Source organism: Scleropages formosus, chromosome 13, assembly GCF_900964775.1.
Source record: "Scleropages formosus chromosome 13, fSclFor1.1, whole genome shotgun sequence".
NCBI classification, from domain to species: Eukaryota; Metazoa; Chordata; class Actinopteri; order Osteoglossiformes; family Osteoglossidae; genus Scleropages; species Scleropages formosus.
The window spans coordinates 21,004,932-21,018,203 of NC_041818.1; the positions used below are offsets into that span (position 1 = coordinate 21,004,932).

At 46.7% G+C, this 13,272-nt stretch overlaps 1 protein-coding gene across 1 annotated transcript; it reads right to left on the bottom strand.

Annotated features, from left to right (window-relative positions):
- Positions 1 to 345: 345 nt before the first annotated feature.
- Positions 346 to 12,946, bottom strand: sting1 (stimulator of interferon response cGAMP interactor 1). Its single transcript, XM_018733388.2, has 7 exons — positions 12,798 to 12,946; positions 7,877 to 8,097; positions 6,434 to 6,608; positions 2,868 to 2,976; positions 1,712 to 1,953; positions 1,098 to 1,284; positions 346 to 608 (listed from the first exon to the last, which is right to left on the bottom strand). Exons 2-7 carry the CDS (start codon positions 8,095 to 8,097, stop codon positions 346 to 348), a joined length of 1,197 nt encoding a protein of 398 aa, XP_018588904.2. The 5' UTR covers positions 12,798 to 12,946.
- Between the last annotated feature and the right edge of the window lie 326 nt (positions 12,947 to 13,272).

Sequence of the window (13,272 nt, forward strand, 5' to 3'; positions counted from 1 at the left end):
TATTTCAACGTTAAATCCATATTTTCTACTTTCATGGACCGTGCATCATTTACTTCTCACTATTTTCAGTGTAGTGGCCATCATGGCCTTACTGTGGTGTAGCAGGTCAGAGAGGTACACAATATCCCACTTGACAAAGATGAAGTAGTGTCTTTATTGAGGTAAATATTGCTGCTCACTTTCACCACTCATATGTTTGTCCAGTACAGCCATCACTGCAGCAGTAAAAAAAAAACATCTAGTCTATAAAAGCTTAACATGCACACAAGTTTAACCATTAAACTCTTTATAAATTAATTGTTCCTTTGGAAAAATGATGTAGAAAAGTGTACGAAATCCACCGTGCTACCGGCAACACTGGGTCGGATGTATGTAAGTGTCCTCCACTGGGTCCCTGAGAGTCTGGGGAGCGTCGTTGCTGATCATGAGCGTTGGAAGCCTGGACAAGAAGTCTTGCGGAGGTGTGGCGTTTCTGGGGAGGCCGACCTCCCTCCGATGAAGGCCCTCTCGGACGACGGCTCCGTTGAGCACTTCTCCCTGGGGCTGCTGCACGTATTTCAGTATCTCCTTGGACAGGAAGTGAGGGTCGGCCTCTGCGTCGCAGTCGTCTGCGGAACACGGGTCACCCGTGACATTAGACACGGGCACGGACGGCAGATCTTTTACCTTAGCCATCTTGACTCACCTCTTGTAAGGTAGTGCTTGTGGTTGGAGCTGTTGCGTTGCAGTGGAATGGCTCAGGTTCAAACACCACCCCGTGCTTAAGCACCCTTGATCACGGTTCTTACCCTCATTTGCACCAGTAAAAATGACTCTGCCGTATGAACGTGTAACTCGTAAGTATCTTATTGTGCAAACCTAAAATTGTGAGTCACTGGAGGAAAAGTGTCAGCAAAATTAATGAAAAATAAGCCTTACTCATGTAGAAAATCCCTTAACAATCTGTTAATGATATATTTTCATTATAGTGGCGTGCAGACATGTGACGCGCTGCATTTTGAACCCAAGTCCACATTTAACCACGCTTCACTTGTGTTTACCCCTCAATCTAGATCACTGTCAAGTCCAAACTCATGTCTTTGGAAAGCATGGCTCACCATCCAGCAGAATGAGCTGGTAGCGGTTCCGGCACTCTGGGGAATTGTCCAGGATTTCCTTCAGGGTCCGGTAGAAGAGCAGGACTTGCTGGCGGCGCTCATTCACTCCAAACCCCACCCTGCTGTCGTGCGACATCTGGTGTAGAGTGTCCAGGGGGGTTGCGTACTCCACTACACAGTAGTGGGGCTGGAACACACACAAACACACAAAGGGCTGATAGAGTAAATGGGACTGCTGGTACTGTAGCGGATAGGGCGGCTGTGTTTGGGCCCACAGGTTTGAGTCCCACCTCCAGCCGCAGTACCCTTGAAGCAGGGACTCATACTAAATTGCTCAGCTTTATAAATGGGTAAATGACTGTAAGAAGCTTAACATTGTAAGTTGCTTTGGAGAAAAGAATCAGCTAAATGAATACAGTAAATGTACATGGGCTGAGTACAAGAGCCCTACCTGCATTTCCACAACTCGGCCACCAGGTGGCGCTATGGTAACAGAGTAACTCTGCTTCCCCTCAGTCTCTATTAACCTCTGCAGCAAAGGAGCCCTTTTTTCTGCAAAATGTCCCTCTGTCAGAGGTGTAGAGGGGTGGTGAAGCGTATCTAGCGGAACTCACCCGCTTCTGGTCGTCGTACACAGCGTGCACACTGTGCTTGTAAACCCGGCTCCTGATTCCCGCCCTGTCGATCACTGTTTCTGGGAGGTTCTCATAGAACCGGATGCGCTGATCCATGTCCTCCAGCTGGTTGAAGACGGAGGCGCTCAGCGGCACGAGGATGTTGACTTTCCAGAAATCCCTTTGAGGCAGGATGTTGCTTCTGTGCTGAGCTCGGTACTCCTCAATGGTGGCCCTGAGTCCTGCAGCAGATGGGTTACGAGTGACTGAGGGTCTCTCATTTTAGGAAATCCTTTCGAGATCATATTCATTCAATAGTCATGTTCAGTGGAAATAGAATGGTTGGCTCTACCGCCTTTGGATTTGGAGGTTGCAGGTTCAAGTCCCACTTCCTTCTGTAGAGCCCTTGAGCAAAGTGCTTTGAATTGCTCCAGTAAAAATTATGCAGCTGTATAAATGAGCAAATAATTGCAGGTAGCTGAATGCTGGAAGCTGCTTTGGAGAAAAGTGTCAGCTGAATGAAGAAATGGTCACTGGTGCAAAGAATACAATGTGTTGGACTGCTGGACCCAGTAAGATGAGCAAATGCACTTGACCTCTGTAAATCCAGCCATCCTCCCTCCTCTAGTTCTAGGACCATCTACAAAAACGAGGTCCAGATTTTAATAAAAACATTTCTGGATCCACACAGAGAGTGTACTAAATTGCCCTCAGCTATCCATTATGACATAAATTCACTTTGCAACACTTCTCTCCAAAGTGACTTATACTGTTCAGTTGCTTACAATTAATTATATAACCATATGTGGAACTTTTAGTGGAGTAACTCAGCATAACTTCCATGATCATGGGTAATGCAGCAGAAACTAGGACTGGAACCTGCAACATCCCAGTCCAAAGGCAGTGGCTATAACCACTATATTGCCAGGATTTAGTAGGACTGCATTAGTTTTTCTACACCTGGATGACTGTTTTAGGATTGGGACAGAGCACCGTGAACCTCGACTGACACGAACCTAACCTTCCATGACCCAGGAGTCTGCTTTTGTGCCCTTGAGAGGGACGTTTTTACGTGAGCTGCTCCGCCGAGACACTCGCCTGCTAAGCAAAAGCGTAAGCGGCGTTCAATGAGAAAACATGTTTAGGTTGGACATACTTGGAAGCACCAGCTTCAGGTATCCCGTGTAGAAAGACCAGGCCAGTCCACAGGCCACATCCGTCTTGCGCTGCTCGCAGATCCAGGAAACTTCCACTGGAGTGGGACCCTGTGGGAACACAGAGGAGGAACCCTAAAGCACTGTCTGGCACGCGGAAGGCCGGAAGAACGCTTGGATGGGCTGTGTTGAGCACACGCTTGCTTTGATCAATGTGCGCTTCCCTTCATTCATGCAGCTTTTCCCAAAGCAACTTACATTGCTGATAAATACAACTTTATACTCATTTACCACGGTCAGTTTTACTCCATCAGTTCAGGGTAAGTGCTTTGATCAAGGGTACTACGGCAGGAAGAGGGATTCAAACCTGGCTCCTTGAAATGCAGGGCAGCAGCGCTAACCACTGCGCCACCTGCTGTCTCTGCATGCGAGTGGTCGTGAGCTTCTGCTATGGTACTTGGGGCCCGAAGTGGTGAGTACATTCTACAGCCTTACATTACATTACAGCATCACATTTACTCGCATATTACATCTGTGCATTTGGCAGAGGTACAATTCAGGGAGCGCAGCACAGATGATTGTTTTGATCTGCTAAAATCAAGCATATTTCAGCCAGGAAAAAAAGTTTTGCTCTCTTTGACTCGTTTTTTTTTTTCTGTTGTGTTGATCAACAGGTAGTGGAGCAGCAGTTGGCGCAGTGGTTAAGGCCACAGCCTCGGACTCAAAGGACCCGAGTCCGAGGCTCACCTGCTGCTGTAGTTCATTTACATTTATTTATTTAGCAGATGCTTTTCTCCAAAGCGACTTCCAATGAACTCTATATAGTGTTATCAGTCCACACACCTTATTCACCGCAGTGACTTACACTAGGTCACTCATCCATACAGCAGTGAGTGTGTCACATCCACACCCACACCTCAAAGAGCAGCACCTGATCCCGATTAAAGCCCCTGGAGGCACTCCCCAACCCATTCTCACTCGCGGAATCTCATTGAGACAACCATCCCCCCCTTTGCCCCTATGGCCTCTTCTCCTTCGTCCCTGGTTCCTATTCTTCGTTCCCCGGCTTCTGATCATCCGCCTTGCCCCCTGAATTCATCTACGGCTCTTCTTCGCTCCCACTCTGACCGCTCCGACTCTTTGCCCGTCCCCGACAACGAGAACTCACCTGATCCCTCAGTTCCAGGTAAACAATCCTGCACTTGGGTCCAGCCTTCCCCGTGTCCTCTGTTCCGCACGACACAGTGGAACACACTTTCTCTGTCACTCACACACTATAGCGCCCTTGAGCAAGGTACTTCCCTGGAATTGCTCCAGTAAAAATGACCCAGCTGTGTAAACTTCTGCTAAAATAATGCTGTGAGACAGCAGCGCTACCACAGCGGGTAGGGCTGCTGTCTCACAGCACCTGGGTGGTGCGAGAGGACATGGGTTTGAACCCCACTCAGTCTGTGTGGAGTTTGCATGTTCTCCCTGTGCCTGTGTGGGTTTTCCTCCGGGTGCTCTGGTTTCCTCCCACAGTCCAAAGACAGGCTATTCAGCTTCACCCATAGTGTGTGAGTGACAGAGAGAGAGAGTGTGTTCCACTGATGTATGGATGAGTCACCCAGTGTAAGTAGTGTATCTTAGTAGTATAAGTCACTGCGGTGAATAAGGTGTGTGGGCTGATAACACTACATAGTATCCATTGTAAGTCTCTTTGGAGAAAAGTGTCTGTTAAATATATAAATCCAAAGGTAAATAACTGAACACCGTGAGGTGCTTTGGAGAAGAGTGTCAGCAAAATGAATAAACAGTTCCAATGGATCACCCCAAACAGCTTTTTATACATTTCCAGCGAGTCATTTCTCTGAAAGTTTCTGCCAGAAGCTGCCGGTGGAGTACAGAGCCGTGAAGGATGCTGACTGACGGCATATGGTAATAGTGTGGGCACTGTGAGGCATCTCCTAACCGCAGAGCTCGAGAGTGTGGTCCAGCGGGGGTTTCCACTGTGGGAATGGGGACTTACCAGAAAGGGCCAGAAGATGTCTGAGGGCAGGCTAGCGGAGGAAGGTCGAGGCTATGAGGAGGCTATTGTAAATATTACGATGACCACATATTAATCTTCTGCTTGAAGAATTAACTTTTGACCTGCATGACAATTCAAAGGAATTCTTGCATGTCTGGACATCCTTCTGGATCTTATTAGATGGTGCTCTGCGATCACGCATGTGAAATATCGTAGCCTTTTGATCTTCTGCTCTTGTTTTACGCATGCGGATGTGTCCGCAATTTCTCGTTGTAATGTCTCTGAGACTCGGCGTTGATAACAGGAAAAAAAGGAGAAAATTTTAACTCCCGAGATTTCACCGTGTGTCCCTTCAAAGTTAGGTTTGGTATTCCGGAGGTACGCAGAACCCATGATGAATCGAAAAACTTGTTGATCTATGAAAAACTTACAACAGAAAGGAGACATTTTTAATGAAAACGCAAATTCGTTGCAGGGGGTCATATTGTGGTTAAGGAACTTGTTTAGTGAAGTGAAGGTTGTGGGCTCATTGCCCTGAATTTCTCCAGAAGACCATGTGATGCTATGAATGGGCGGCTTAAGAGTGAAGGATAAGCTGAGCAAAGGAATAACAATAGAAAAAGTCAGCTGATGAGCCATCTGCTCTTTTCTTTACATAAATCAGATTATTTCTGCTTCCTGTTCTAATTGAGGTAGTGCTGACTCAGGGGTTCCCCTTTGGCGCCGGTTTCTCAACAAAAAAAGAAGTTTATTATGATGCAAGGAACAGGGAAATTTATTGTGGTCTTCAGCCGTACGTCAATATTTGTCATTTATTTCTTTATTTGTTTTATTTATTTGATTTTTTTTTTTTTTAATTTTATTATGTTTCCAAGAGAGGGAGGACAATATTAAATAAAAAAATACTTATTTATTAGGACAATATTAAATAAAAAAATACTTATTTATGAGGACAATATTAAATACATGGGGGGGTGCGGTGGCGCAGTGGGTTGGACCGCAGTCCTACTCTCCGGTGGGTCTGGGGTTCGAGTCCCGCTTGGGGTGCCTTGCGGCGGACTGGCGTCCCGTCCTGGGTGTGTCCCCTTCCCCCTCCGGCCTAACGCCCTGTGTTGCCGGGTTGGCTCCGGTTCCCCGTAACCCCGTCAGGGACAAGCGGTTCTGAAAATGTGTGTGTGTGTGTATTAAATACATAAATACTTATTTATTTAATACTGTCCTCCCTCTCTTGGGATGACACTTGAAATGCCCTCAGTCAAAGGCACCTGTGGCCATAATGGATCAAATGCAAAGGAGCAGAAGTGCTCCACTAGACATGTCAAGTATTTATTAGTAGGCCTTTGGACCCATCTCTTTCACTCATGTCTTCTGCACTTAACATGAGCTTTAAGGGCTCATAATGAGAGTCTTTTCAGATACATTATTGAAATGTACCGCTGTTAAGTAATATCAATGTGGTGATGTTCCAGTGCTTTCATGTAGGACCATAGCTGGTTCATTTTTTTGGTTTTGCTGGTTATGAATGTAAGATTTAACCCCTAAGATGTTAGGCCACCCTACCAGTATGCCCAAGGACTTCAGGATGATGAAGATGCTGCACACGACTACCACGGAGAGCCAGTCTTCCGGCTTCAGTCGAACGCCTCCGGTGATCGCCATGAGGAACATTATGGCGGCGCTCATGGGGGCCTTGCAAAGGAAGGAATTCACCTCCATGGGAACCTTGATGTGGTACCTGAACACAGGTGAACGTGGGGAGAAGGGCAAGGGGGGAGGGTGCCGGTTAATGAATCAGATTTGTAACCTGAAGGTTGATTGTTCCAGTCCCAGGAGAAATGTTGCAGTAGCAGCAGGTTGCAAGTTCCATACCCTTCATTAAGTTGCCCAGTTTCTTTAATGGCAAAAACTGCTAGTCCTGTCGATAATCCATCCATCCAGTTTCAATAACCGCTTGTCCTTGGGTGGCGTACACTCTGGATGGGACGCCAGTCCATTGCAGGGTAGCTGTACACACACAGTCACTCACCCATTCGCACATCGTGGGCAATTTGACATCACCAATTGAACTGAACATCATGTTTTTGGACCGTGGGAGAAAAGCCACACTGACGCAGGGAGAACATGCAAACCCTTCGCAGACTGAGAAGGGAATCAAACCCATGTTCCCTTGCACCACCCAGATGCCGTGAGGCAGCAGAGCTACATACTGCAGCACCAAACACCCACTATCATGATATTAATAATTAATAATACTATTATTAGGGGGGCATGGTGGCGTGGCGGGTTTGACAGGTGCCCGCTGTGTGGCAGGTCTGGGGTTTGAGCCTTGCAATTCACTGGTGTCCCTTCCTGGGTGCATCCCCTCCCCCTCAGCCTTGCGTCCTGTGTTTCTGGGATAGGCTCCAGCTCGCCACGACCCCACTCAGGACAAGCGGTTGTTGACGATGGTTGGTTGTTTGACATTATTACCAAGAGATTTTCCACTTGGGGCAGTGGCACAGTGGGTTTGACCAGGTCCTGCTCTCTGGTGGGTCTGGGGTTTGAATCCCGGGTGTGTTCCCTCCCCCTCCAGCCTTATGCCCTGTGTTGCCAGGTTAGGCTCTGGTTTGCCGCGACCCCACATGAGACAAGCCGTTTCAAACAATGTGTGTCTTCCACTTTGATGTCTCCGTTAATGCCGCTTTGCTCTTAAAATTATCATATCGAATCACCAGCACTTTCTTTTACATGCATTTATAGAAAATGTGTTTTATTGACCACAAAAATCTCATATTTTAACGAATCTCATTGCTCAGCAGTAGAGCAGCAGTGTCTGTCCCAGGCCCTGACCCCAGAGCTCAGACTCAAGATGTGCTGCTGCTCTTCCCACACTGTCACCATCGTGCCATCAGCCACTTTCTAGTATTAGCTGGAATGTTGCTGTGTGGCATGAAGTATTTCCATGCTATTTTTAGTCTTAGTTTTAATACATAATGCCGCCAACAGAAAAGGATGCATCCTCACCTCTTACGATAGAAGTACTCTTCCGCGATCAGGCAGAGGCCACTGAGGACCATCCCCAAGGAGAGGCCCAGGGCCAGCGTGGTGGCTTGAGTGTAGGAGACCCACTGCATCTGTGTGGTCGTCACCGTGAGAGACAAAGCGACGAGTCCCGCTCCCCACTTCAAGGACGAACACTTGCGAGCCGGAGGAACAAGCGGTGCCGCTCTGCCCTGACACATCATCTGAGGTTCACACAAACCCAAACACGCAGAAGAAAAACAGAGGTTTTTATCAGTTAAAAAAAAAAAGTCAGCAATGTTGCTTGGCAAGAAAACGTGTTGTAAGGTTGTGATCCTGGTGGCACGGTGGCACAGTGGCACAGTGGGTTGGACCGGGTCCTGCTCTCCCGTGGGTCTTGGGTTCAAGTCCCGCTTGGGGTGCCTTGTGACAGACTAGCCTCCTGTCCTGGGTGTGTCCCCTCCGGCCTTGTGCCCTGTGTTACCGGGTAGGCTCCCGTATGGAACAAGCAATTCAGAAGGTGTGTGGGTGTGTGTGTTGTGATCCCTGCCAGAAGCCCCCCCCCCCCCCCCAATATGTAGATGACTGAAGTGTTTAAATTTCTCACACTTGATTTGCATGGTAATCCAAATGAACTCTGGGATGTCTGGACACACTTCTGGGAGTTATGAGGAAGTGCTTCATGATCACACCTGTAAAAGATGGTAACCTTTTGGCCTTGAGCTCACAGTGTATTTCACAGAAATATATATATATATATATAGTCCTCCAGCTGTGATTAATTAAGGTCGAGGTTCTTTGGTCGAAGGTGATGGGAGAGATACAGTCCCAGATGCCACATAGTGTCAACAAAGGATCTCTTGATACTCATATTGTTTGATGGCATCCGGAGGAAATAAGATATGATCTTTTTCTGCCTAAGAAATTTTCTATGACTCCTAAAAACTTTCACTTCTATTTCATATCAGGTGTCATTAGCTTGTAATTAAAGGGCAATCTGCTTTTGATTTTGAAATAAAAACACCTGTAGTGCTGGAAGGAAGGGTGTGACTGAGAAAAAAATGGCTCTGTGTCTTATCTACCTCGGTCTCTCTGTCCTTCCTGTTATTCTGGTCTCTCTCTCTCAGACCTGTTAAGAATGTAGTTCTTCTTTTAACTTTTCTCTCTTTGTTTACGCTCAAGGCAAACGGAGGCGACTGAAATATCACATATATCCTCCATCCAAGTGTACAACCAATTCTGTTGTTTAATATCCTTTAGTCTTGTCCCTAAACCTCGACTCACGTTTCTAAACCAATGAGAACTTATTTTTTTGTTCTGCAAAATAGTATATAATCTTTGTGAACATGATACAATAAACTTGAGGAGAATTTGGAACGAAACGCTGCTTGTTGAACTTCTTCTTCTTGTCCTGCTCCTCCTCCCAGTGATCACTGCTCTCTGGTGTCCGGACGGCTCTGAGGCGGTAGAAGGCTGAGATATAAATTAAAATAATTTCTAATCTAACAAAGGGTCATTGATTGATTGAAAGACGCAAGAACATACGGGGTCGGGTTGCGCTGACAAAATACTGCACACTTTTTACACACGCAGCGTATAGCAAACATGGGGCAAATTCTACGTACCGTAAAATCCCTATTTAACGCCCCCACACATTTTTGAAAATACCCGGTATGTTTTTTTCGAGTAATCAGAAAAGAAAGAAGAAAAAAAAAACTTGCCGGTGCCAAGTTTTAAATAAATCCCATTCTCTTCGGTAGTCCGTAACATGAAACAATCCACAAACACAATAATAACTAGTATGTGATAACGTCAAACTTCCGACACAAAAATCGACAGCGGCGGCGAAGATCAAAATGTGTCATTTGTTGACAGGATTCTAGGGGGTAATAGTACCCGATGTACTGTGGCAAATTGCATGAACTTTTTGCGGAGAGAAATGATGATCGATTTCACTACAATATGACCTCTAATAAACGCCCCCCTTTTGAAAAATTGTGACGCTCCCCGCGGCGTTAAATAGGGATTTTACGGTATTTAGGAAATAGTAGCAAATACCGGGGTGCCTGATACGCTTTTGCAAGCAGTGCACTTTTTATATTCTATTAACAGCAGAGCAGAACTGGGTCGCAACCACATGGAGTCGGAATTGGTGTACTCTACAGTATCAAGAATATTCCAGTGCGTACAGACAGTAGATGGCAAGGAAGGGCGCAAAGTGACCAAATTTAACAGAGTTTGTTGTCATGATGTCATGACTCATGATCATGAGGATGTACTGCTAGATCCAAAACGGTGACGGTTGAGTGTTTTCAATTTTATAGAGGAACAATGTTAAAACACGAGTCAACCGCATATTTGTAGAGGGAGCTTCTGGTGTGGACTGTAGAAAATACATGAGAATTATTGACATGTCGGGGGGCGCAGCGGGTTGGACCGGGTCCTGCTCTCCGGTGGGTCTGGGTTCGAGTCCCGCTTGGGGTGCATTGCGAAGGCCTGGCGTCCCATCCTGGGTGTGTCCCCTCCCCCCTCGGGCGTGCACCCTGTGTTGCCGGGTTAGGCTCCGGCTCCCCACGACCACGCATGGGACAAGCGGTTTCAGATGGTGTGTGTGTTACTGACATGTGTTCTGTCTTTATCCAAAACTGAATCTGGGTTGTGATCTAATAGGAATGAGGAGGGGGAAAATCGAACGTCTTACTAAAGATGCTTTCAACAGTCCAACGAACGCTGCTCTGGTAAGCCGCTATCTGGCAACATTACCAAAATTAATGTATCAAAGTGGCCTTATGTTGAATGCACAGCTCCGATGCCCCTGGGAATATGCTGGGAGGGTCACTGCACTTCTGTGTCTCACTACACCAAATATGTCTGAGTTGACCGGGCATGAAGTCATGAACCACTCCTTCATTTATTAACCACTTTGTTGCTCTGTAGAACACCCCAGGGGGGCCCTGTCATTACCATACAGGAATCAGTCCACACCCAACGCGCCGGCACGGCTTGCAAAATCACGTTCTCTTCCAAACAACTTTGGCTTCGCCGGGGGACCACCTTAAACAGCGTGTCCCAGGACAGCATTATTTCTTCTTGTTTCTGGCCCGCACCGCTCATGACTCATGAATGCACTGAAAGTGATCATTCTTAAACTCATTGTCCTCTCACTCACATGGCGTTTACGCAATACTGAAAGTGAAGTTTCTTGGAAAACAGCTCATTTACTCCAGAAGGAAGATGAAGCCAGTGATTGACAGACGCCTCTAATTTTGAGCAGTAAACAACGTCCCAAGGGCTCATCCACCGCTTCTGCTTCTTCTGGAACTTGCGGCAAGATGATTAAGTTTCACAAGTGGGATCAGCTATTCCTCTGAATCAAATGTTCCCGGTTTTGAATCACGTGGAGAACTTCAAACCTCAGCATATACATTCAGTCTCTTAGATGACTATACGTGTCGAGTGAGTTTGTGCACATGTTCTGTTTAACATTATCTGTTGCCGGGGTGGGTGCGGTGGCGCGGATCGGGTCCAGCTCTGCAGTGGGTTGGGGGTTCAACTCCCCCTTGGATTGCCTTGTGACAGACTGGTGTCCCATCTCCCTCCAGCCTTTTGCCCCGTGTTGCCGGGTTAGGCTCCGGCTCCCCGCGACCCCGTATGGGACAAGCGGTTTCAAATAATGTGTCTTTGTGCTGCCTGGACCTGTATGCTATAATCAGAATCACTTTTTTTTTTAAGCCAAGAACAGTAAAAACACACAGAATTTACCTTTGTAATATATATTTACAATATATACAAATTATTTAACATACACAAACACTCATGATGTAACAATAAGCTGCAATATAGTAACCATGGCCACACATTCATTATGCAACTACTGTATCACAGAATGCATAATATACAGTTGCTAAACAATATACTCAGAGCACAAAACTCAGAATAGACATTTTTTCTAAGTTTTCTAACATTTTGCGAATGATGCCTGGGCTAAAGATGTTATAAGCCTCCCTGTGTAGAAAAAGCTTATAAAAGGACTAACAGTAGATAAAACAGAAAGATGGGGGGGCAGCAGGTTCGATCCCTGCTCAGTCTTGGCTCTGCATCCACCCTCCCTCACCGTCAGCTCCACATGGGCATCCCAGAATCCTCCAGGAGGCGACGCAGGTGAGCAACACAGCACAACGCATGAACTCACATGGCAGTAATTATTTAGTCGCTCGTCCAGCGTGCTCAAAATATGAATGCAAAACGGAAACTGGACAAGCTGGGGTATCATCTAAATCATCTGGCTCTTTACCTTAATATTACTTTAAAAAACAAACTCCGTGAAGCAGCGCTCAGTCTCGTCAATGAACATCGTCTCTATTTTTTGCCAAACCCACGCCGCCTGTTCTGCAGGGAATTGCTGCCGCTGTTCTAACTTGAACAGCTTTTAATCTGGTCTGCGTGTGTGGCCACGAATTCTTGGAAGAAGACTTTAAAGCAGTGGCTGAATCTCCACCTGTGAGGATTTCATTAAAGGCTGCAGAGATTTGCTGCTACCGCCCAGTCCTTGCGTACATAATTGTTTAAAACCATGTTTGTTGCGGTTTGCTGAAACGTGTCCTGTTGCTGCCAAACCCTTTCTATTGCAAAACGCGTTGTCTAAGTCACACACAGCGTGAGTGGGACTTCCTGGGTTTGGAATCCACTGGTACAAAAAAATTCTCACTAACAGGTTGTATGTGTGAAAAATTGCGATCTGAGAACCTTCAGGCTGTCTTCTGCACTTCATGGCATCATACTGAAAACAGCGCTTTCCTTCAGCTGGACATCAGTGTCCTGAGATCCTTCCTTAAAACACACATCGCATCGCACAAACACACTTGCTGTTCCCAGCACATCCAGGTGTGCACGCAGCGACCGATAAGAGATGCTGAAAGCTCACCTTCTTTACAAGGAGTCCGAATCCCAGCTCCAGATGCGACTGCTTCGCTTTTTGCCCGGGATCGGCAGTTCGGACGCGGGTTCGAGAGGTCGTCCGATTCTCCGTCTGCCTACTGAGATGCGAACGCGAACGCCACTCGCCAGAAGAGCCTCGAGAGTGCAGAGAAAGAGCTGAGGGAGGCGCCTCCGAACACAGGTGCCGAAGAAGCGAGAAAGAACTTTCAGTTTCGTTCTCCATAGAGAAGGTTTCACTAGAAAAAAACGGATGTGTCTTGTATGGCTGCTTGAACGTGTGAGTCATACCAACCTGCGGACAAGCATGCAGGACGTGAAACTACAGCCACACCAGTGGCTCTTCAACCTCTGGTTTACCCTCTCCATGAGGAACTTTGTTCTGCTGTCCCAGAGAAAACTAAAAACATCCAGTGGAATAACATTTTGTTGGATCTTGGGTGTCGAAAAACATCAGGAATATT

What these genes read in the sequence shown, in the direction of transcription:
- sting1 (XM_018733388.2), bottom strand. Translation starts at nt 8,097, where the DNA reads ATGATGTGTCAGGGCAGAGCGGCACCGCTTGTTCCTCCGGCTCGCAAG. An exon ending in CCTGAAGCTGGTGCTTCCAA is followed by an intron (nt 1,954 to 2,867) that starts GTATGTCCAACC and finishes CATCTGCTGCAG; the next exon opens with GACTCAGGGCCACCATTGAG. An exon ending in TGTACGACGACCAGAAGCGG is followed by an intron (nt 1,285 to 1,711) that starts GTGAGTTCCGCT and finishes TGTGTGTTCCAG; the next exon opens with CCCCACTACTGTGTAGTGGA.